This window comes from Oryzias latipes, chromosome 3, assembly GCF_053564925.1.
Source record: "Oryzias latipes strain Hd-rR chromosome 3, Olatipes_Hd-rR_3.1".
NCBI classification, from domain to species: Eukaryota; Metazoa; Chordata; class Actinopteri; order Beloniformes; family Adrianichthyidae; genus Oryzias; species Oryzias latipes.
Window position 1 is genome coordinate 1179513 of NC_136239.1, and position 24816 is coordinate 1204328.

At 44.0% G+C, this 24816-nt stretch overlaps 2 protein-coding genes across 4 annotated transcripts in view; both read right to left on the reverse strand.

Annotated features, from left to right (window-relative positions):
• The window catches only part of otog (otogelin), a 104092-nt gene extending 103632 nt beyond the window's left edge, over positions 1 to 460 (reverse strand). For 2 of the 3 annotated variants that reach the window (XM_078944111.1, XM_023951367.2), the window contains exons 1-2: positions 272 to 453; positions 123 to 171 (exon numbers count right to left, since the gene is read on the reverse strand). In XM_078944111.1, coding sequence (XP_078800237.1) covers positions 123 to 171; positions 272 to 362 — 140 coding nt within the window. In that variant the 5' untranslated portion in view covers positions 363 to 453. Of the gene's footprint in view, positions 1 to 122; positions 172 to 271 lie in introns of all 3 variants that reach the window. The other variant, XM_023951366.2, reaches the window with a different exon arrangement.
• Positions 461 to 8954: 8494 nt separating this feature from the next.
• aph1b (aph-1B gamma-secretase subunit) lies at positions 8955 to 23290 on the reverse strand. Its single transcript, XM_004086057.5, has 6 exons — positions 22917 to 23290; positions 12191 to 12361; positions 11916 to 11989; positions 11500 to 11622; positions 10518 to 10645; positions 8955 to 10411 (listed from the first exon to the last, which is right to left on the reverse strand). Exons 1-6 carry the CDS (start codon positions 23027 to 23029, stop codon positions 10244 to 10246), a joined length of 777 nt encoding a protein of 258 aa, XP_004086105.1. The 5' UTR covers positions 23030 to 23290; the 3' UTR covers positions 8955 to 10243.
• Positions 23291 to 24816: the final 1526 nt, after the last annotated feature.

Sequence of the window (24816 nt, forward strand, 5' to 3'; positions counted from 1 at the left end):
AAACGGTTGAACCCCCCCAGAATAGTCCACATGATCATGCTGTCACAGCTGTGGATGAATCTAACATTTTTCTGTAGTTTGACTCTGCTGAATCATCTGCAGATGTTCGATGATCCACTCACCTTCTCCAGTCAGAGAGGTTTTCTCTGTCAGCAGAGCAGCACAGATGCGCTGAAATGACACCAAACGTCAGGAAACCTTTCCACGCAGGACCCGCCGCTTTCCCTCCATGCGCAGCTGCGTGACTGACAGCTGCAGGAGACCCACTCACCGTGACTGACGAGGATGAGCCACGCAGTCACGCAGCAGCGAAAAGGCCCAATCCGTCCGAACCGGCGATCCATCCGCAGCACCGACAGCATCACCTGCTGAAGACCCTCCGGTTGAGCTCCCGCGGCCGCCTGCTGGCCTCCATCCGGTGCATCTGCTCCGCGGGCCGCCGGCGCGCGCCTGAAGAGGCGCCGCACCTGCTCATTAGCATAAAATATGCGCAGATGGGGGCGGGGCCGGGGAGACACACCTGAAGGATGATTCTCAAGAACTGAAGACTGTCTTCCACAGTGACGTGTGGTCAGGTGAGGCAAGTGAGGCAGAGCCTCACCTGCCATAATCATGATAAAATAGAAAAGGTAAATTAAGTATATATTATGTTCCAATGATCTGTGTTAAATAAACATTTTCAGTCCTCACACGTTTTCCACAGTTTCTGAGGTTAAAATCGCAGAATTTGAGTGTAGTGCGATCACAGACGGAGCTGAATCTCCTGATGAGGCTCTGAAGCGCTTTGCCTCATGTCTGACTGCAGGACTCAATGTTAGCAGAGACGTGCGGCGGAAGCCCTGCTGTAGGCCCGCAGAAAAGGCTTCAGGTGAGGCATGCATGCCATAAAAATATACTATTTGGTTTTCAGAGCTTTGATGTCAGAAATCGTGATGCTTTCTTTTGTGTAAACATATTATTTATGGCTAAATTTCATATTCACAAAAGCAAATTCTCCAATAAAAAACCTGATTTCTTTGTGTTCAAACTTGAACTGCAGCAATATTTAAACTTAATTTAAGCTTCAAAAAATACAAAAGCTCAAAAAACAATTGACATTTGTAAATCTTTTGGACTACTGACATAAGTTTACTCTCCCATTTTCTCTTTCTATTTATTATTTTATTTTTTTCCTTTCTTAGTTTTATTTTATTTCTTTATTTTTATTTTTTATTTTCTTTTGTGATTGTTACTAATAATTAAAAATTTCTTAATGATGTAACACGCTTATTCTGTATTCAGAATTCTATTGTACATTATATGTGCATAATTGTTGCATTTTCTTGTTTTGTATGTTGCAATTGTTCAATAAAAATAATAATAAAAAAATCAGCCAACAAGCAAAAATAAATAAATAAATAAAATGTCTGTCTCCATTGAGAGGAGAAACTCATGTACTCATATGAACTTAAGGAAAATAAGGAAGACTTTCCAGCAGATCATAGAGCTTTTTGTGGAGAAGGATCGACACATGGACTGAAAAAGTAAAGCCAAACACGTTTTTCAATATTTGTTTTTTAAAAATAACTTGGGAGTAATTGGAAAAATGTGAGTAAAATCATTTATGATCATTTTCAGAGACAATATTTGATAACTGATTAAAGCTCCAGAATTTGAAGTTGGAAAATTACCAGGAGTAGTTACTGATGGTCAAATGTGTGCTGAACACATCTGTATACTTTCATTTGTTTACAGTATATATGAATATTTTATACACAAGAAGAGTGTTCTATCCATGTCTATTAAAGAAATATTCTCTGTGGGACAAATATGTTCTTGTGTGTATTCTAAGCTGTTGCTGCTGTTGGATGAAAGGTGAAATATTTAGTTCTTTCATTGTAAATCTGACTCCAGAGGAGTCAGTGCCTCACCAGCCATCAACCTCAACGCACGCCACTGGTCTTCTGTCTTTCAGGGCTGAATCCAGATTTTCATCATCATTGATTGATTGATTGATTGATTGATTGATTAAGAAGCTTCCACCTCCAGCCAGGGGGAGCAGGGAGAACAAAACATAAAAGAATAAAGAGCATAAACCGGATAAAACCATGAGCTGATACCAAAGCGCTGAAATGGAGGAACAATTCTTCTTAAAACTCTCCAAAATCGTGACTTCTCTAATTCCCCTTTTCTAACTGCTGGTTCCAATGGATTCCATAGTTTAGGAGCCAACACAGCAAACGCACGATAACCCCATGAACACAAACTGGTTGGTGGAATGTAAGGACTTTAGGGGGAATGTGTGAAAAGCACAATACTATACTGTAATATTGATGAGTCAGGACTACCTCCGTTGTTTGAACAGGCTTTAATTATAAGACAGACTCGCCGTTACCCCTGTACTCCAGCCACATGTACAACACCGCCTCCTAGTGTGTATATCGAGATAACAAACGACTCACATATGGACATGGGAGAAAACAACACATGCGCATGCTCAGTACATTCTCATCCGAGTGCCCACAAAACTCTAGAACCGATCCAAACCTCCAACCAAACAAGAGGATTTCATAGACAGGAAGTGCATGAACAGACTTCCTGTTTGCTTTTATTTGTTTCTTTGTTTTTCTGACGTTTGTCCTCTGGGGTTTTTGTTGCTGTTTTCTAATAACAGTCAAGACCACCGAGTCCCACAAACGGAAAGTTTTCCTCAGTTTCTACTCAACAGTTTAATGTGAAGAGAAGAAGATATTGAAGAAACCACTTGGAATTCGTTTAAAGACGGGTATCATTTACTTCAAATACTGGAACGTCCCGTTTTTGGAGAACTTCTGTTTCAGTGAAATCCACCAACCGCTGACGCACAGAGCCAGTGTGTCTGGGCTGACTTCCAATCAGAAAACAAATCCAAGCATCAGCCGTTAATCGACTTTTACCACTTCTGTCATTTATGTAGTAATCAGATTACACTTTATGGGGGGACGCTCTCCTACTAGGCCAGACAGCAGACGCTGTTTTTGGCTCAGCCAGAGTCCTCTGAGTGTTGTGGACCCTGGTTCAGCGGCTGCACACACCTTCATTTCCATCTGAAAGTCCAGTGTCTGTCTGACAAAGGCAGCCGCTCCACCACAGAGCCGACGGCTCCGCCTCTGTGTGATCCAGTCAGGAAGACTTTCATTTCAGAAATCTAAACTCCATTTTCAAGCTGAACGAACAAAACCCAAGAGGCTGCAGGAAGAACTGACTGACTGACTGACTCCAGGTTTCCACAGTTTGTCCTCAGCCTGTTTCATTGATTTTAATTTACTGCAGATTCCAACCAGAGCCTTTCATCTCAGACACAATCACACTGAAACGGGAGCAGTGACCCCCCCCCCCCACCACCACCACCACCACCACCACCACACACTCTGAATATAAGCTTTACGCTAACAAAGGCTAAAATATAACAGAGCGGCTGAATCCCAGCAAAAGCTGCAGACAGAAAGGAAGACAGAAATATTTTCAGATTTATCAATCCTGACATGAATTTAGGTCTTTAGAAAAACGAAGACACAAGTTTTGTCTGAATTCAACCTCTACTTAGTGCACTAGAGGCTACGGCGCACCGTGAACCCCAACAGTACTGAGTTCGAAGGTTTTACAATCATAGAACTCAAAAGTAGCAATCAAGTCAAGTCAACCTAAAAGCTATAAGCTGATTGAACTTTGACCTCAGTTCTATCTTTATTAGACTAAAACATTTAGAGTAAATGAAACCTTGGTGTAAAAACGTATGAGTGAAGAGACGTTGTGACATGAACTCAGCCTCATACTGAAGAGCTTTTTTGAGATGCCGTGGTGCAGCGGTTCGTGCTCCTGCCTTCGAACAAGAGAGTCCCGGTTCTAGACCCGGCTGGGGGGCCTTCACCAGAACACCTCACATCTTTCTGTGTGGGCCTGTGTCTTTCTCACACCAGAGGTCTGGCAGTCCTAAAATCCAGTGTTGTGGAAACTTCCCACAAGTCTTAGCAAAAAACAAAAAAATTGGTATCAATGCTTACAGTACAGCAGGCATATGTAGAGCACAATGCATTTAACAATTTGTCCTAAGAAAAAAATATTTTTGGAAATCATCAGAACACAGTTGACTCATAAAAAAGTCTTCATAAAAAGTTCATATCTATTAGATTTTTACGTTTGTAAATGAATTACAGTATGTCATATGTGTAGTTAAGTTAACCCTTGTTCTATCTTAGATGACCCCCCCCCCTTCCATTGAGGTGTTCTCCCTACCATGACAAAGGTGGATAAAGGTGGAAAGATTTCATGTAATCCATGGACACCAGTGAAGATCACAAATCATTGAAGAAAAAAGGTTCAGAGCACTGTCTAGTGGGTCTAGATGACCCCACTGTCTAGTGGGTCTAGATGACCCCACTCCCAACGTTAACGTGCCTAGGATAGAACAAGGGTTACAAGCATTGAGGATGTGTCTGAAACCATTGAAGGTCACAGACCTGGACTGAGAGAATGTGACACCATCCGTAGAAAATGGTTTACTTCTGGCCACTGAATCCATTCAGTCGGCTTTTTTTCAGTAAACGATCATTGGTCCGAAGCGTTCTGAATCAATGTTTCTATGGTAACTACTGTCGCCTGGCGAGAACCTGTCAATCAAACGTTTTGAATGTTCCAGGCCTTTTATGGAGGTGTCTGATTGGTCAGTTTTTAATTCGACTTCCGGTTCCGCGTTTATGAAGATTTTCGAGACAGTGTTACGTCTATTTTACTGATAAAGTATTATTTTTTTAATTATATACATGATTTTTATAATTACTGTAATCTGCACATATTTTAGATAACTGATCTGCATTTACCATGTTGATTTCTAAAATAGTTATGAACCGGATAATTATCAATCTTATATTAAAATGGTTACAGTAGAACAGGGGTGGGATTACAGAAGTTCCCCCCACTCCCTTTAAAGCAATATTTAATTTATTGTCTAATTATCCTAAGTTGGATACGTCATTGTATGAATGTATAACTGATTGTAATGTTTTTGTGTATTATTCTTATTTGATTGGTTGAAATAAACCATTTCAAATCAAAATCAAATAAAAATTTTGAATAACTTCAATTAGAGAAAAAAAATCTTGAAAAAAAAGAGTATTTTCAAGTACATGTTAAAAAAAGTAGCAGAGCAAGTAGGGTTATTCTGATCAGGTGTCCTCTCCATGCCCCTCCCATCAGTTTTAACTGCACCCTTTACCCCACAACAATCGACACCCCAACATACACAAAAACACACACATGATCACAAACAAACATGCATTTCACAAGGAAGGCGGGACCTCTGACCATCTGTCCCCTACCTCATCCCTGGAGGGGGGGTACCAGGCCCTCAGCAACGGCAGCCTTGTTCCTTGGGTGCTGGCTTCCTGGCCCCGGCGGCCCTCTCTCCTCGCAGGGAGGGGGCATCCCTGAGCAAGACCAAAAACCAGGGATCACATCACATCTGAGCCTGGGGGTTTCCGCGTCCCTGTGGTGGGGGTTTTGGTCCTTGCCCTCGAGCACTGGGCCTCGCCAGAATTTCAACAGTTGGTTACAATTCTCCTCAGGGACCCCCAAGGTCTACCATTGACAAGGTCTACCTTGGGGGTCCCTGGCGTGGGGTTGGAGTTGGTGCATGCTCAGAACATGCTCCTGAGCGGTATGGCAGAGGGGGCTGCTTTTCTGACTGGGCTGGAGCTTGCAGTCTCTGCCCCCTGCTCTCTGGCATGGGGGGTCCTGCTGACCCTGGCCTGGATGGATGATGTGACACCTGGCAGGTGGATGTCCTCTGGATCCACTGTATTTGGTGAGCTTTGGATGGTGTCCAACTGTAAAACTGCCAGAGACTTTAGAAAACACAATCAGAAGGTTCATGGAACCTAATCTACTCGGATACATTTACAGTCATTTTAACAATAACAGCAGTAAAACTCTGCTAGCTTGATGCTAACGTATAATGGGATTTTGCATAGGACGGCTAATGCTAACACTCGGTCGACGTAAACATACTTTCTGAATAAATGAACAGCTTTATTGACTCACAGGCAGGAATTTTCCAAACTCTTTTTTAAAGTAACCATTTGTGGTCTAATCTTGTGGCATAAAGTGAGCTCCACCTAGTGGCCAAACGGAAACAATCTGTACATTTTAGTTAGAGCTTCTCTGTTCATGGATCATAGAAATCATGGAACACTGTATGGTGTTAACAATCTCATTGGTTTATTATTCCAGTAATACTGCATCAGAATAATGTGAATATGTAAGGCAAGGCAAGTTTATTTGTATAGCACAATTCGTACACAAAGTAATTCAAGGTGCTTCACAAAACAGAAAAATGCATTAAAATCACAATACATCATAGAAATAATCAACGTAAAATTTACTTTAAAAGAAAAGAAAAAAATTTTTTGAAAATTGATTTAAAAATAAAGGAAGGAAAGAAAAGTGCAGATAAGACCTTTCAGTCATATACACAGCTAAACAGAAATGTTTTAAGTCTAGATTTGAACATGAACACAGAAGAGGCCTGTCTTACGACTTCAGGGAGGCTGTTCCAGATTTTAGCTGCAGAATATTGAAACGCTGATTCCCCTTGTTTAGTTCTGACTCTGGGAATCAACAGGAGGCCGGTCCCTGAGGTCCTCAGAGTACGAGATGGTTCATATGGCACTAACATGTCAGAGATGTACTTTGGTGCTCGGCCATGGAGAGACTTGTACACAAGCAGAGCTGCTTTGAAGTCTATTCTTTGAGGTACAGGGAGCCAGTGCAGAGACCTGAGCACAGGACTAATGTGATCATACTTCCTGGTTCTGGTCAGGACTCGTGCAGCAGCATTCTGGATGTACTGAAGCTGTTTTACAGCTCGTTTGGAGAGGCCGGTGAGCAGGCCGTCACAGTAGTCTAACCTACTGGAGACAAATGCATGAATAAGTATCTCCAGGTCTGGCTTTGACACTATGCTTTTGATTTTGGCAATGTTTTTCAGATGGTAAAATGCCGCTGATGTTACTGACTTGATATGGCTGTTAAAGTTCAGGTCAGAGTCCATGATTACCCCTAGATTTCTGACTTGATTTGAGGGTTTAAGAGACAGAGAATGAAGGTAGCTGCTGACACTTTCTCTTTGTTTCTGTGGGCCAAAAATAATAACTTGGGTCTTGTTTGAGTTTAGCTGGAGAAAGTTGTTCTGCATCCACGCGCTGATCTGTTGGAGGCAGTGGCTGAGTGAATCCACCGGCCCATATTCACCTGTTGTCAGTGACACATAGATCTGAGTATCATCTGCATAGTTGTGATAAGATATGTTATTACTGCGTATTAACTGCCCTAGTGGCAGCATGTAGAGGTTGAACAGAAGGGGTCCCAGGATCGATCCCTGGGGCACACCACAGGTCAAGGCCATGTAGTCTGAGACACAACTCCCAATTTCAACAAAATATTTCCTGTCTTCCAGATAAGACTTGATCCAACTTAGGGCAGATCCAGAGATGCCAACCCAGTCTTGGAGTCTGTGCAAAAGGATCCCATGATCAACAGTATCAAAGGCAGCGCTCAGGTCTAGCAGGATTAAGACAGAGACTTTGCCATCATCAGTGTTCAGGCGGATGTCGTTGGTTACCTTGATAAGAGCAGTTTCTGTGCTATGATGGGGTCTAAAACCTGACTGGAAAACATCAAATGAATTGTTTAATAAGAGAAAATCAGTGAGCTGTTGGTAGACAACTTTTTCAAGGACTTTTCCTAAAAATGGCAGATTAGAGATAGGTCTGTAATTATTCAGTACAGTGGGATCAAGACCGCTTTTCTTCAGGAGAGGTTTAATGACGACAGTTTTAAATGCCTCCGGAAATATTCCAGATTGAAGAGACATGTTAACTATTTGAGTAATTGATGGCATCACACTGTTCAGGACAGACTTTAGAAATCTAGTGGGTAACACATCAAGGCAGCATGTAGACGAGCTCAGACGGGTGATGGTCTCTTGGACAGTTTGGTCAGTGACAGGTACAAAGTGAGTCAGCTTAGAGTGAGTAGGTGGCCGTTCGATAGTTATATGTGTTGTGGAGTTGATGGCTTTTTTAATGCCCTGAACCTTGTCATTAAAAAATACAGCAAACTCATTACATTTAGGTGTGCAAACCAGTTCTATTGGTAGCTGGGTTGGAGGGTTAGTTAATCTGTTAACTGTTGTGAACAGGATACGAGAGTTGCTGCTGCAACTTCCAATTATTTCAGAGAAGTACCTTTCCCTTGTTCTGCATAAGATCTGGTTGTAAGCGTACAACTCCGCCTTATATATTCCATAATGAACCTGGAGTTTTGACTTGCGCCACTTTCGCTCAGCTCTGCGGTACCGTTGTTTCTGTGCCCTGACTAGATCATCGTTCCTCCAGGGAGCTTTCTGTCTATGTTTTCTCATGTAGATTATTAATGTACATCTATACAAATATGTCTAAATGTGTAAACCGTGTAAATTCAAAACTGAATGGAGTGGACTGAGAATCGTGAATGGAATCGATCCAGGCTCCGATGAATCAAATCACTTCTGGAAATGATTGGCAATCCTCAGCCCTGATGATTGATCAGCGTCAACATCCCGACCCTTCATAAAGATGGACGATGAGCGTGACGGCGATGCTTGAGGGTGTGTATCACACAGACATCATGGGAAAAATAAAAAATGTAAAAATCACCCTTTATTTCAAAGTCAGGTGATGTTTGACGGTCACACACGTCAATTTACGTCAAAGTCACAGACGCAGAGGGGAGGGGCAGGAGCACGCCAACACGAGGGCAGGAGATTACACCAGTTTACCAATCAGAAAGCAGAGAACAGAACAGAGGAGAATCTGATCACGTGACCAAACAAAAAGTCAGCCAGTCCAAAGTCCAGGTCAAACCCACACAGCAGCAGAAGCGGTTTCCACAGACGTGTAAACACATTTGATCTTTTATTAAACTCAGTTCATTTAATCATTTTATGTAGTACAAGTTGAACTAAATGATTTGAGAATGAAAAATGTTCTGCAAAAAGGTGAAGCAGTAACTTTAGGTGGAAAGTAGTGAGATTTTATCAAATGTAACTACAGTACTTCTTAACCTTTTGAAAGTAATGAAAAGTACCTTCATCAGAGCAAACGATTATAAAAAAGGGAATTTCTACAGAGACTTTAAACACCTTTATTTACATTTCTACTGACATGCAGGTTTGCGTTGGTTTAACCCGTTCAGTACACCCTCTTTCCTTCACAAATGCCATTTTTCTATTGTCAGATTCTCAAGATAGTCAATATTGCTGAATTAGCTGATCACACCGTTTTTAAATGTTAGTCAAACATAAAGCTCTTCATATTTTTGTTTGAACAAAGTCTTTGTCTAAAGCTGAACATTTTAACAGCAAATGTTGTGAGAGCTAAAGTATGAAGAAGTTCAAACGACCAAAACACAGAAAAGTCAGAACAGGAAGGAATTCACTATTTGGCTTCTCTTAAAACTAAAGGAGGCGAGATTTTCTGTTCGGTTCTGAACCTTTACAGCACAAAAAATTCCAGATCCATCCTCACTTCAGACATGACCAGACTGCCTTTATCGTTGCTGTCCGCTGATCCCCAGGAGATCCGCTGATCATGCTCATCTGACTGACAGCTGAAGCAACAAGTCAAATCATATTTATGTCAACATATTTACAATTTAAAGTTTTGTCATTCCTCTAACTACATTTGTCCCCACCAAGCTCTTATCACTTCAAAAAAACAAGTTGAAATCTTCACTAACAGTAGAAAAGTTGTTGTTTGGGATCCGGAGCAGACATTGAAGTCTTTAACGTGAATCCAGCAGGTTGTTGAAGAAAACAATAGAAAGCCGTTTCAGGGGAAGTAAACATTTGCTGTGAGGAAACGTCTTTCCAGACTCCAGTGGTTGACCACGAACTCAGAGGTAATATAATGAAACAAAAATCAAAGAAGACGTCTGGTTCTTTTGAGAAAAGCAACAGAAACATGCAGGAGACTCATGGTTTTCTTCACCAAAGACGGTGAGCTGCATCTCAAAATGAAGTCCAACAAAAGAGAGGAGAAACGAGGATCTACCAGGAGACGGCTGAAAGCAGCCTCTCTGAACCCTAATCACTGTGGAGATACAGACGGTGGTCCACCCAGACTCTTCTAGAGAGACGCGTGACGTGAAGAAAACCTGCAGGAGTCCTGGACCTCAGCTGAGCACGCCGTTATCTTGGCCTGTGGTTGGACAGCAGGAAGTCCTTATCTTTGCACGTGAGGCAGAGTTTCAGGTTTCTCAGGGACCCACCGGCGGTATAAAACGCCCAGACCCCCATCCCAAACAAGATCACATAGGCAGGAACCAGAGTGGCAGTGTAATCTGGATTCTGGAAGGTCTGCAGAAGAGGAGAAAGAATTTTCTGTTAGAATCCTGAAGAAAAGAAAAAAGGAAACAACGGCTCTGCAGAGGAAAGTCGCCGCTTTGACCCTCTGAGGACTCACCAGGCAGGAGACCAGCAGGTGGACGATGACAACCAGGCCCACCGCCCACCAGCAGCGCTTCTCACATGCGTCAAAGAAGACCACGCCCCAGAACATGTGGAGCAGGATGATGGCCATCGTCATGAAAGCTGGAGGGAACACAACCAAAAGACCTTTAGGACTCAGACGTCCACTTCCTGGTCACAGGAGAGGCCACCAGCACTGAGGCGGGTTCCCACGCCGGGGACAAGGACCCAGTTCAACCAGGGGACGGGCTTCTGGCAGAAGAGGACGTGGCTTCTGGTCTCCAACTGGAAGTGGGCGGTTCTTCTTAGTTCTGAGTGTTTACGCAGCAGAACCCAGAAAAACATCTTCTACCACGAGCCTAGTTAGTACCAGTACTAGCTGCTCTGTTGTTTCTCAAACCGGCGTCACATTAGGCTACCAGTTGCCCTATCACTGTGTTAGCTAACTTCTGTTTGGGCTTTTTTCTTTTGGTATTCTCTTTTTATTAACCCGTTTTTGACGGCCATGAACTTTTTTCACGTAATGAGTGCGGTGGCGTCCACTACTCCTGTTTGGGGTGTTTCACACCATCTTCTGAGTCTGAAGCGGTCGCCCGGGCTTACACAGTCGGGTGTTGTTGCTTGGCAACAACGACATGGGATCACAGGAGAGGCTGAGGAGACCGTGGAGGATGAGAAGAGGATGCTACAGAAACCTAATGGCTGCACTGAGACTTAAACACCTCGCTGCACCGAGCAGCGCTTTCACAGATCTGTCTTCCTGTCAGATCTCAGACTCTACGACTTGGAGACACTGGACCATAAATAGTGTTGGTCATTTTTAAGTGTATTTTGGGTTCTTGATCATCCATCTGCTGTTTTCATAGAGCTATGCAACAAGGTCATTCCTCTTTGTGAGATCAATAAGGTTTTTAGGCGAGGCCACTGTTAGACAGGTCAAAGTGGGCAGGGCCACATACAGTGTCGCCAGTTTGTACCTGAAGACAGGAAGTAGTGTTGCGAGTCTCCGTGGATCCCGATGGTCCCGGGCCCGGCAGAATCAGCCAGGATGTTGACGACAGAGAAAGCCCCACTCATGAAGCCAAAGCCCAGGCCAGAAACTGGAACAAACCACAAGGAAGTCTTCGTGTTAACCAGAGCGTGTTCCATGCAGACACTCGCTCCGGCACCAGGAGCGCCACGTTTGACCGTCCAATAATCAGCACCGAACAGAAAGGAGGACTGGACCTCCTATCTGCTGCTTTGGTTGGTTTCCATAGAAGCCAAGAGAGTTGAAGTGGATTTAAGGCGGAATAATTCTTCTAAAAAAATCACCATAAATACTTATTTCCATCAGATTTTTTAAAGTAAACACCCTGAATGCTGAAATGAGGGGAAGTGCGGCCAGACTTACCGTAGGCCAGCTGTCGAATGGAGATGGGCATGGTTTCCTCCTGACTGAGAGTGAGGAGGCCTTCGTTGGCTTTCCTGCGGGACACAAACCCATCAGACTCATCCAGCCACAACAACGGAACAAACACAAAAACGGGAAAGTCCCAGGCCAGGGAGGGGGCTGTGCTCAGAACCAAACAGTCTTACAGGAATTTGGAAGTTAAAAAATAGTGAGCAGCTGACTGGAACAAACATGACGGGCGGTGCAAACGCTGAACCACAGAGGCGGACTCTTACTTCAGTAACTTGTAGTAACCGAAGCGGAAAGTTTCCTGGAGCAGAACCGACAGAACCACGCCGAAGATGAGCAGGCCTTTCTGCTGCGCCGCACTCTCTTTGTTACTGATCTGGACCGAGATGAACCAGACCAGCGAGGACAGCAGCAGCGACACCAACCAGAAGAAGGCCCTTCAGGAAGGAAGAACAGGACAATCAAACCATCATTTACTCTGAGCTGCACAATTCAGCACTGGAACCTCCCTGCTGGTTTTCCAGCTAACCCTCTGCTTCCTGCTTGATGCGGAACACCTGGATCAGGTGTGGTCAGAAAACCCAATCCAGCAGAGACTCAAGCTGGATCTGCTAGAAAACAGGCAAGAAGCAGGGCTGGAGACCCCTGATCTGCAGATCTTGTGGCGTGGATCACATGTTACCCCACCAACAGAGCTCCCTTTGTTATGAGGGGGCAGAACCTCTGCTGACCCGCTTTGGGCCTTTGAGGAAAGGAGGGAGGAGCTATTCAAGCATACGCCATTTACCACTGAATTCTTTTTACTTGGATATTATTTATAAACTTTTGCTTTAAAACCCACTCCAATGAAAATGATGTTTTAGTTGTTTTTAAAGGTTCTTGTGGTTTAGCTGAAGAAAGAGGACATACATAAAGAAAATTAAACTTCAAAACTAGGGATGGCTACCGAGCCCCGGTATTGACCGAGCTCCAGGGCAACATTCTTCAAGACCGCAGTATCGTTGAGATCTGACCTCAAAGGTTCTGCTATCGGTTCTGGAGAAGTCGCTTTTTTTGTGTCCCACAAGATATAAAGGTTATCTGCCATATTTAACTCTACATTTTCCGTTAATTAATGATGATATTAATTTTGCTATTCTCACTGAAGAGGAGAGGTCTGTCTGGCTATTTGTGTGCAGGGGGCGGGGCTGTTGTTCAGACAGTATGTGGCGTGCTCACACAGGAACGCTACCAAAGATATATGATGGCAGAAAGAGCTAAACGGTCCAAAATGCGGCTCTTTCCTCCCCGAGCGGCGGCTCTCTGTGGTTTAGTAAAATAACCATCATGTTCTCAGATTGTGGTGGAGCCTTTAACACCGTCAGAGCAGACAGGAGGAAGACAGCAGCGTGAACGTGGAGGGGGCGTCCCATATGCCATCACATAACCACAGTCTGTTATGGGATGGAAAGTTTTTCTAATAAAACAGTCAGTGGTGATCTCCTAGGGGAGACATAATTTTTTTAACACACCTAGTGTTTTGGCTCCCTGTGCTTTCATCTCAGTGGGAAACTGAGTCTCTTTGAGAGGTTCAGGTTGCAGACCCCTGGTCTAACACATCCACGCAACAACAAAAAACAATGTTGCATAATGAGGAAATAAAACACTTTATGTTCTTAATTTGTTATTCATTTATTCATTTTTCGTCGATGAGACTATCGTTAAAATACTGGATCGATAAGCAGTATCAATAAGAGTAGCAGTACCGTTAAACCCTTAAGGATACCCATCCCTATTCAAATTGCTGTGAATCAGAAGCAGATGAAAAAATGCTGCAGAGCGAAAGCTTGTAATTGTTACAAACAGTGAAGGCCAACATCTCTCTGCTCTGCTCCATTCTGATCATCCACTGTCAGACCAACAGATCCAGAAACGTCTTTGTCTTCCTGGTCTGAGCTGAAATCTGGATCAGAATCTGGATCAGGACTGGTCAGATCTGATGATGCTCCCTTATGTGGTTGCACCGCCAATGTTGGGTTGGGGGTGTGAGGGGCTGTAAGCTAGCAGGAGAACACATAAACAGATGGGTGACGGGAAGTGGGGACAGGCTTAAGGCCCGTTCACCACGGGACGAATTTCGCCCGCGATATTTGCCGACATTTAACGCCTCGTGACTAAACAAAGGGCACCAATGTGAGTGTGCACACCGACGCGAAAAAACGCCACGCGTCAAAGCGTCACTTTTCAATAAACGCCCCGGGTTCGTTTTTTTGGTTTGATGCGCCGCTAGGGCTGTGACGATAACCGCATCACCGCACTTTTTTTTTTTTTTTTTTTTTTTACGTTTTGCATATGGTGCGTGCTTGGAACTATAATAAACACGTTCATCTTTGGTGATAATTTCCTTTTTCTGCTAGTGTTCAGACTTTCTTTCTTTCAGACTGTTGTCTCCTTTTCTCCCACCGCGCGTGCTCTCAGTGTCTAACTTCGCGCTGCACGTGGCACGCGGCTCCGTTTACACAAACAGGCGCGCTTTCAGAAGCACACATCCTTATTCTACAACAGAAGTTTCCGTCTCGTGAGGAAATACGACAAATTTACTGCTTTCTAATTATAAATTTCCATTGTATTCATTTCCATTACAAGCTGCGTGCGTTCCTAAGTGCGCGACACGGCCGCCCAACGGAGGATTTTGTGTTGGGGGGGGGGGTAACTGTCCTCCTTCAATCCGTAACACCAAACATGAACGCGCACTGTTAGATTTCCATGAAAATCACTACATGTTTTGTTTGGGAACTATTTTTTGCAGCGTAACGTTACGATACGTGTCTGTATAAACAAAGGCGGAGCCTCCTGCCCCGCCTTCTCCATGGGTGTCAGGCTTCACGGCTACCGGAAAGGTGACAAAGTGTCTGCAGTCTGTTTATTACTGGGCAATAAATAATATTCTGAGAAGATGTCTGTACCAGAGAGCACTGGTGAAACTTGCGTGCAGCTCCAGAGCGGTCCGCTGCAAAAGAATCAACACGCACCCCCAACACACGTGTGCGCACCTTCCTACTATAACTACACAAGACGCTCCGCGCTCACACACAGTCAATCTACAACACCTATAGTTAGTTCACAAGTTAAGGCCTGTTCACACCGGGACGAATTTCGCCTGCGATTTTCGCCGACGTTTAACGCCTCGTGACTAAACAAAGGGCACCAACGAGAGTGTGCACACCGACGCGAAAAAACGCCACGCGTTAAAGCGTCAAAAAAAAAAAACGCCTCGGGTTCGTTTTTTTTTTTCGACGCGTCGCGTCGAAATCTACTCGACCAATGAGAATGGCGCTTTTGCACACGTGTCTGGAGCTTCTGAAGTTACAGTAAAACACAACTTGGGGGCGCTCAAACACAAAACTGCCTTGCTGAGCACACATACCAGCGAAGAAGATAGACGCCAAGTAGCGTCTACACACAGCCGCATAGAAATAATGACGGACATTCTAAAATATCCCCGAACCAAGCACCAGTTGGAGCTACTGATGCTTGAAATATTCATGTTTTCTCTGTTTGATTCTGACAAGCGTGTAAATACTTGCTCTCTTCTTCTGAGTGAAAAGCGACTTTAAGAAGCGTAAAGTTGCGCAGCTCCACCTTGTGTACAGGAGTATTTCTGTTTACATTGAGCGCCATCTAATGTCAGGGAATGAAATTGCATGTTCGCTCGGCTCATCGTCAGCGAAAATCGCCTGGGTGTGAACACAAAAAACGTGGCGAAAAACGCTGGCGAATAACGCCTGGCGAATAACGCCTGGCGAATATTCGTTCCGGTGTGTACGGGCCTTTACTCTACGCCAACAGTCCCATCCACAACTCAGAGGTGAATTTCTAAAGAGCTCCTGCCGCTCTGCAGGAACTATGTCCTAGAAAACGAGGTTTTTTTCTTCCTAAAAAGAACCTAATTATGCCTGTAGGAAAATATACTATTCAGCGCTTCTTGTATGGATTCAAAATGCTGTCAGGACCAAATGTATGTCATTATTTCTGAGCGTCCTTCAGCGTCTGACTCTTGTTTTCCACCTAAACCTCTGGCCGCTAGTTTGCGGCTCCACCCACTGAGCCTCCATGAGCTCTACACGCACAAAACAACCAGACCTCAGCTAGAGGCGGCTCCTTTTAAATATTCAGTCAGCGTCGCTTTTCTTGTTGTTGAGACAGATTGGTTCAGGCACATTCATTCTATGGTTTTTTCCTATACAGAAAAAGATTTTATTGGAAAAATCGGACAATGCTCACTGTTCTCTTTAATATATATATATATATATATATATATATATATATATATATATATATATATATATATATATATATATATATATATATATATATATATATATATATATATACACTGACCAAAAATATAAACGCAACACTTTTGTTTATTCTCCCATTTTGTATGGTCTGAACTCAAAGATGTGAAACATTTTCCACATACACAAAATAAGCAGTTCTCTGAAATATTGTTCACAAATCTGTCTAAATCTGTGATAGTGAGCACTTCTCCTTTGCCAAGACAATCCATCCCACCTCACAGGTGTGCCATATCAAGATGCTGATTAGACAGCATGATTATTGCACAGGTGTGCCTTAGACTGGCCACAAGAAAAGGCCACTCTGAAATCTTCAGTTGTATCACACAGCACAATGCCACAGATGTCGCAAGTTTGGAGGGAACGTGCATTTGGCATGCTGATAGCAGGAATGTCCACCAGAGTTGTTGCTAGGGAATTGAATGTCCATTTCTCCACCATAAGCCGTCTCCAAAGGCATTTCCCAGAATTTGGCAGCATAACCAACCGGCCTCACAACAGCAGACCACGTGTAACCACACCAGCCCAAGACCTCCACATCCAGCATGTCCACCTCCAAGATCGTCTGAGACCAGCCACTTGGACAGATGCTGAAACAATCGGTTTGCATAACTACAGAATGTCTGCACAAACTGTCAGAAACCGTCTCAGGGAAGCTCATCTGCATGCTCGTCGTCCTCATCGAGGTCTCGACCTCACTCCAGTTCGTCGTTGTAACCGACTTGAGTGGGCAAATGCTCACATGCGATGGCGTCTGGCACGTTGGAGAGGTGTTCTCTTCATGGATGAATCCAGGTTTACACTGTTCAGGGCAGATGGCAGACAGCATGTGTGGCGTCGTGTGGGTGAGCGGTTTTCTGATGTCAATGTTGTGGATGGAGTAGCCCATGGTGGTGGTGGGGTCATGGTATGGGCAGGCATATGTTATGGGCGGAGAACACAGGTGCATTTCATTGATGGCATTTTGAATGCACAGAGATACCGTGACGAGATCCTGGGGCCCATTGTTGTGCCGTACATCCAACAAAATCACTTCATGTTGCAGCATGATAATGCACGGCCCCATGTTGCAAGGATCTGGACACAATTCTTGGAAGCTGAAAACCTCCCAGTTCTTGCATGGCCAGCATCCTCACCGGACATGTCACCCATTGGGCATGTTTGGGATGCTCTTGATCGGCGTACACGGCAGCGTGTTCCAGTTCCTGCCAATATCCAGCAACTTGGCACAGCCATTGAAGAAGAGTGGACCAACATTCCACAGGCCACAATAGACAACCTGATCAACTCTATGCCAAGGAGATGTGTCGCACTTCATGAGGCAAATGGTGGTCACACCAGATACTGACTGGTTGTCTGAGTCCCCTGACGCCCTCAATAAAACAAAACTGAAGATTTCAGAGTGGCCTTTTCTTGTGGCCAGTCTAAGGCACACCTGTGCAATAATCATGCTGTCTAATCAGCATCTTGATATGGCACACCAGGGCTCCAGACTAACTTTTTTCACTAGGAGCACAGTGGCCCCTAACTGAAAATTTTAGGGGCACAACCAGAAAATTTAGGGGCGCATACCGTAAATCAACATGCTAACCAAATCTACTATTTTCCACTGTATTACTAATAAATACTTTAATAATAGATGCAGAAATTACAATGTGCTGTTTCAAATTCAGTGTCACATTTTATTCTGCACTTTTGAAGATGCAACAAGAAGGTAAACTGACAGCACCATCGCTGTCATGACAGTACAAATAAGTAAAGAAAACTGATGGAAATTTATCTTTGTGACACCAAATAGGTGCAGCCAAGATGCACAATAAGTGTGTTTGAGATCACCCAGGTGAACTCAACGCTGCACAGATCACCTGGTGTGTGACATATATTTTTGTTTTTGCTCCAACTTCACCTGTCAATCATCACAAAAATATCGCGAGAAAGGGGTGGGAGCAAGGGGCAAACCTACCCGGACACAGCTGGAAACTGAACTGACTGAAAGCTGCCCTACAGACTACAAAACAATGCATTATGGGACATGTGTCCTGATGGTTTTTCAGGGGTTGACATAGCCCAGAAATTTGCACTGGCCCACAGGGCCAGTAGTTTTTGAAACTTACTGGCCCTGCCTGAAAGTTACTGGCCCGACACCGCGCATAGCGGGACCCGCCGCTCCGCAGGTGCTTGCAACTTTAGGGGGGTCTGTGGGCATGCCCCCCCGGAAACTTTTAATATGGTACAATTTGGTGCATTCTGGTGACATCACTTATTTCTACACTTTTCAATGACTGAAAATAGACCATATCAAACTTAAATCTGCTCTAGTCTGTTTCAGATGTTTTGAAGAGAGCACTGCAGTGTAGTAGGTAACACTAGTTCAGAAGTTTTCATGGTGCTTCTAACGGCAAATATCGCAATAAATCATAAACCTTAAATGTGTTAAAACAATCTAATGGCAGCTTGAACCATTTAACGAATCAAATAAATCCCTTAATGCATTTGACCAATCGGATGGACGCCTTCACATTGTTGACCAATCAGATGGAGCCCTGTTATGTTAGATGTTTGTAACCTATGTCAACGTGGGTCATTTGGAGTATAATTTTTAAACTGGGAATGGTTATTTGGTTATTTTGCTGTTTGTTTATATACCGCAAATTATATCGTTATCGCAATTTTAATCTCTGATATCGCATATCGCGAGTTTTCCTCATATTGTGCAGGTCTAACTGAGATCATTCAGCTAACTAGAAATACTTACTGCTTACAGTGTTGTAAAGAAAAACAAAATTAAGTAGTTTAACATTCTACTGCATTTGAGTCTGAGATTCAGGTATTTGGAGTTGCCTTTGATTCTTTGACATTCATCTTAAAGCTTAGTGGATACAGTTTCATCTTCAATGCATTCATTAAATATCTTGCTGTCCATACTACTAATTATACCCACTACTCCATCCAATATATTCCTATCTATTCCTGCCATGTCTTCCACATCTCTGACATGCTTCAGTCTCTCTTCAGTGACGGATTTATAATCAAATGTAATAATAACCCACTGGCTTGTGCCTTCGTTGTTGCTGTTTAACATTGTTTTGTATTGAATTGTTACATTCAATAAAGTTTGAAAAAAAAAAGTAGTGAGCGCGTGCCGCGTGGTGCTCGGCAGTGAAAGCCGCGCGCGCAGGCGGGAGAGAAGGAGAAGTGATCAAAGGTTTCCCATAGAAACCCTTGAAGTCTTAACACAGGACTAGCAGAAAAACTAAATTATGAAGACGAGGTAAATCTACACGTTTTCGCAAAATTTACTTTATTGAAAAAGGTGAAGAATATATAAACCGTTAAATATTTTAGTGGCCCGAGCGGACAAGTGAAAAGTAAAGTCTTGTGGTCCGCACTGCTCGAAAAACAGGACCGGGCCAGCGGACAAATGGCTATGTCGAGCCCTGTTTTTGTAGTGGAGTGATCAATTAAAATAATTTAAAATACCAATTCATTAAAAAAGGCTACATACATTACAAAACATTAAAATAATGATAAAATATATAATAACTCAGATCATACTAAGGGGGAGAAGAATATTAAAACTAAATTGAATGTTAAGGACAACTCCAACTTCCTGTTCTCCTTCAGTCTTGCTGCAGATTCGCTTTCATCTCACAGCCCCCCCGCCTGGTGTCCCCAACGATCCAGGCGAGGTGCTGGTTCATCTCAAACACGTCTATCGTTGCATTTTCCCCACGTATTTTCAGTGTGTCTAAAACTAATGTTGTTTTTGCTCGCACGTGTTTAAAGTTCAAGCCCCGTTAGCTGTCACGCATGTAGGTGTGGGACATTTATTCTCCTCAGCTGACCCGACTCCCGCGGGAGCGGTGTGCTGCCGTAACGGCCGTGCATAACCGTTTGATGCGCCGCCGTAACCGTAACCAAAACCTGAACCTTCCTCCGGTTCTGTGCGGCCCAGAGAAAAGTTCAGCACGGACTGCATGTATTTAGAAAATTACGAGCGAATAAATACGTTCTAAAGGAAAGTAAGGAACTCCTTAATGTGGTCCGGGGAGGGAGGGGGCTGTCAGGTTTCCTTCTTTCAAGTCCTGTCATTGCCACGCCCCCAAGAGTCATATACCCCACTGTGATTGGTTGCTTTGTCAGCTACGCGCACGACAATGAAAAAGTGTCATTCATACAAACTGGCGGCCTGCAGTAACATTAAACCTTCATATTAAGGCGGGGACCGCAAAATATCATCTTGGGGGCCGCAAATAGCCCGCGGGCCGCGAGTTTGAGACCCCTGCTGTACACTCTGGCACTGGTACACTAGCCGCAGGTCTGAAGAACGAATCAATAGTTCACTTACTCATAGTTCAGACGCACATATCAGGTTGTGATATTTGTCTCCGTTTCCTTCCCACAGATGTTTACGCGCACTCGATTATCTCTAGGCCCCTCCCCCTACACGCATTTTAGCCACTTACAGTGGCTTTCCCTATTCTTCTCACACGCAGTGGCCGCCTCACAGACGGGCATCACGCGAGAGTGTGTGCTCGCGTTTGATGATTATGTGCGCGAGTGTGTGTCTGCCTGCGTGCGTGTGCGCTCGCGTCTCATTGATCATTGACGTGCCCCTTTCACGTTTAATGTATAAAAAAATACGAAGGGTGGGGGAGGCAAATTTACTGGTCGCACATGTGCGACTGGATGTAAAATTCAGTCGCACACTCTCAAATTTTGGTCGCAAAAATGCGACCAATTGCTCGCAGTCTGGAGCCCTGCACACCTGTGAGGTGGGATGGATTGTCTTGGCAAAGGAGAAGTGCTCACTATCACAGATTTAGACAGATTTGTGAACAATATTTCAGAGAACTGGTTACTTTGTGTATGTGGAAAATGTTTCACATCTTTGAGTTCATACCATAAAAAATGGGAGCAATAACAAAAGTGTTGCGTTTATATTTTTGGTCAGTGTAGATATATATAATTAAATTAAATGAATTTTACTCTTTTATTACAATGAAAGGCGTATTAATATTCAGGTAGATGTTTTTTGTAAGTCATAGTCTTTAAGGATCTATTGAAAAACTGTTGCGATTCAGTCTTGGGATGTAAGTGATACCATATCGTGGGACATATTGTGATAAGTATCGCATCGCTACACTCTTGATAAGACACACCCGTTTGGGAAATCAGGGTTTGTTTTCTTTGGCCCCCAGCCGGATTAAATAGGGGGTGGTGTCCAGAAGGGCTTCTGGCATAAAACTCTCTGCCAAAGCACCTGTGCGAACCAGTGAAAGCTGATTCGCTGTGGTAATCCCTGAAGGGATATGCCGAAAGGTGAACAAAAGATGCTGCTTTGTGAAGCTAGACTCCATAATTCCCACCAAGATGATTACAGTCTAACATTTTAAAGTAGGGCTGCACGATATGAGGAAATCTAGTGATATTAGTGATCAATATGATGCGTGATCCATGAACAAATGGCAAAGCAAATGACTAACACATCATTTCCATTTTACTGTAACAACTTAGTTACATAAAAGTCAAGATGAAGTATACTGCTAGTTAGTAGTACCTGGTAGTACTGACCGAAACTAACATGGACAACAATCAAGAACTTTGTCTTTTAATGGTATCTGTCTATGGATGTGTGTTAACATTTAGGTAACCATTGTTTGTGGTTTACACCGTCTTTAGCGGCACGCGTTTTTCACGATATTGCAATGTCGATACACTTACGGTTTATCAAGCGAGCCTATTTTATTTATTTATTTGAAAGGAACCCGCTGTGACTCAAAGGTCCCCAAAAAAACTGAGGGCTCAGGTTTTCCACTGCAGCCTAAAGACGATGAAGCAGTTCTGTTCTTACTCATCTGGTCTCGAGGTAACCAGTACAGACCTGAGCATCATGCAGCTTCACAGCAGGAGAACACAGAACCGAACCAAAGTTCTGGTGAGAAACACTAGCAATAAAACAACAAACAAGCTCATTCTAGCATTTCTACTCGAAATATATTGTTTTAAAAATACTCAACGTTTCAATAGCATCATCAAATTAAATGATATGGGCTGCAACTACCTGCGATGGCTATAACAGTTTCTGTGCGGAAACCAGCATCCTCTTTGTCTGATAAAGATCCTCTTTACAATGCAGACCGTTACGTACGTCAGTAAAAAGATCCAGCGGATAATATGCAGAAACACCCAAACAACACTGCAAAACTAGGAAGAAATGACAACATTTTGGTCAACTGCCAAAGCTAATACTAAACACGAAACTAAAAATATTTTAAGGTTAAAATGATGTGGTTTGGTGAGAACAGAAAAGTTATTTTCAAAGTAATGGCGTGTGATTGTTGACACCTTCCTTGACCGAAGCCTAAGGATCTTTGCTAGCAGCGTAAGTTTTCGTTTTTCGGTTTGTCGGCCTTTAGGCGAACACCAGGAGCCGTTTGGACTCGAATGTGTTCTCTAACTTTGGGATTCGAACGCATAAATGTCAAATAGGACGCTGAGTTTCCGAACCACCGCTGAACGAACCCGGAAGTTGATGAAGATAGCGCTGCTATGCTAGCTAGCTAGCTAGCTCGGTCTCGTTTGCCTTCAAGAAGCCGTCGCGGCTCGAAGGGAAAGACTTCACCGCAGCCACAAACACCAGTTTCATGCTCACCCTGCGATGAGGAAAATGACCCTGAGCGGCTCTCTGGCGATGGTGAACAGGAACAGAGAGATGGCCGGGCCAAAAGCGATGAAGGTGCAGCCGAAGAACACCGCCGCCGTCATCCTGTCTGTCTGTCTGTATGTCTGTCTGTCTGTCTGCGGGGGGAAACACTGGCTGCTCTGACGATGACGCCGAATCTCCGATTAGTTTGAGGAGGAAACCTGGAAAAATATCTAATGCCCTGATGTAGAGGGACTATAACTGCTCCACCCGAACTCCAACCACCGCCGCGTCACAGGAGCGTCATCACGTGACTGAATGGAGTTCTTCTTCTTGGGGCTTAGCAGCGGCTTTGCTCGTTTCCGTCATCTAGTGGAGCGTTGGATCCAATGAGTTACATCGCTAGAGGAGACACGCCCCCTTGGGAAGCCTGGCGGAGCGCGACGCCATCTTGGTGAGGTCGGCGGCCGCCACATGACAATGCTGTCTATTGCCACGCATACACAGGGAGAACATGCAAACTCCACACAGAAAGGTCCCCCATTGATGTTGTTTTTCACGTCCCCCAGCTGGGACTTGAACCGGGGGCCTTCTTGCTGTGAGGCAAGAGCGCCAACCACTGCTTCACCGTGCAGCCCTTGTCTATATATATATATATATCTATATATCTATATCTATATATATATAGATAGATAGATAGATAGATAGATATAGATATATAGATATATATCTATATACATATATAGACATATATATCTATATCTATCTATCTACATATATATAGATTAAAAACAACGCCCCTCTCACCCTCCGCGGGTGGTTTCTCCTCCAAGCTCGGGTCCTCTACCAGAGGCCTGGGAGCTTGAGGGTCCTGCAGTATCTTAGCTGTTCCTGTTCTTTTCTGGACTGAGAGGTCTGAGGTCTTTCCAGGTATCTGTTGTAGCCACTCCTCCAGCTTGGGGGTTACTGCCCGGAGTGCTCCAATTACCACAGGCACCACTGTCACCTTCACTTTCCATGCTTTCTCCAGTTCTTCTCTGAGTCCCTGGTATTTCTCCAGTTTCTCATGTTCCTTCTTCCTGATGTTCCCATCGCTTGGCACTGCCACATCCACCACAACGGCTTTCCTCTGTTCTTTATCCACCACTACAATGTCTGGTTGGTTCTCCATTACCATCCTATCAGTCTGGATCTGGAAGTCCCACAGGATCTTTGCCCTCTCATTCTCTACCACCTTCAGAGGTGTTTCCCATTTTGACCTTGGGGTTTCCAGTTCATATTCTGCACTAAGGCTGCAGCTATCGATTCTTTTTGTAATCGATTAATCTAGCACGTAATCGATCGATTAATCAAGTAATCGGATAAAACGATTTGTGTGTGTTTTTGAACAACCAAAACAAATAATGCATAACAAAAATGATGTGGTTGTAAAATGAACAAGCATTTGATTTTAAAGATCCGCTCTGATGCAAATGTTACTTTGGTGTTTTTAAGTTGGTCTTGAGAAGTGGCGGAGCTAGAACATTTTGAATGGGGGGGGGGGGGGGGGGGGACAGAAGACTGGCACAACACCAAAGTGGAAGGCCATTAAAAATAAAAGAATCAGAAAAACATATTTGATCATTATCATTGTTTATATTTCGTGTAAAAATAATGCTTTTGTATTTTTGCAATGCTTAAAGAAGCCTCGCGGTCCGCCGAAAGGCGAGTTACCGCCTGTCCCAGCCCCTGCCTCTCGGCGCCCCCTCGATGCTCTTGGCTGAGTGTCCCGCGGGGTCCGAAGCGTTTACTTTGAAAAAATTAGAGTGTTCAAAGGAGGCCCGGTTGCCTGAATACCACAGCTAGGGGCTCCTGCCGCCAGCCGAGGCGGCCCGCACTGGTCGCCGCGGAGGGGGCGCGGAGCTGCTGA

Excerpts from the sequence above, each read along its gene's own strand:
- aph1b (XM_004086057.5), bottom strand. The coding sequence starts at position 23,029 with ATGACGGCGGCGGTGTTCTTCGGCTGCACCTTCATCGCTTTTGGCCCG. Across the intron at positions 11,990-12,190 it reads GGTTACTACAAGTTACTGAA|GAAAGCCAACGAAGGCCTCC; the intron begins GTAAGAGTCCGC and ends TGTGTCCCGCAG. Across the intron at positions 10,646-11,499 it reads ACACTACTTCCTGTCTTCAG|CTTTCATGACGATGGCCATC; the intron begins GTACAAACTGGC and ends TGTTCCCTCCAG.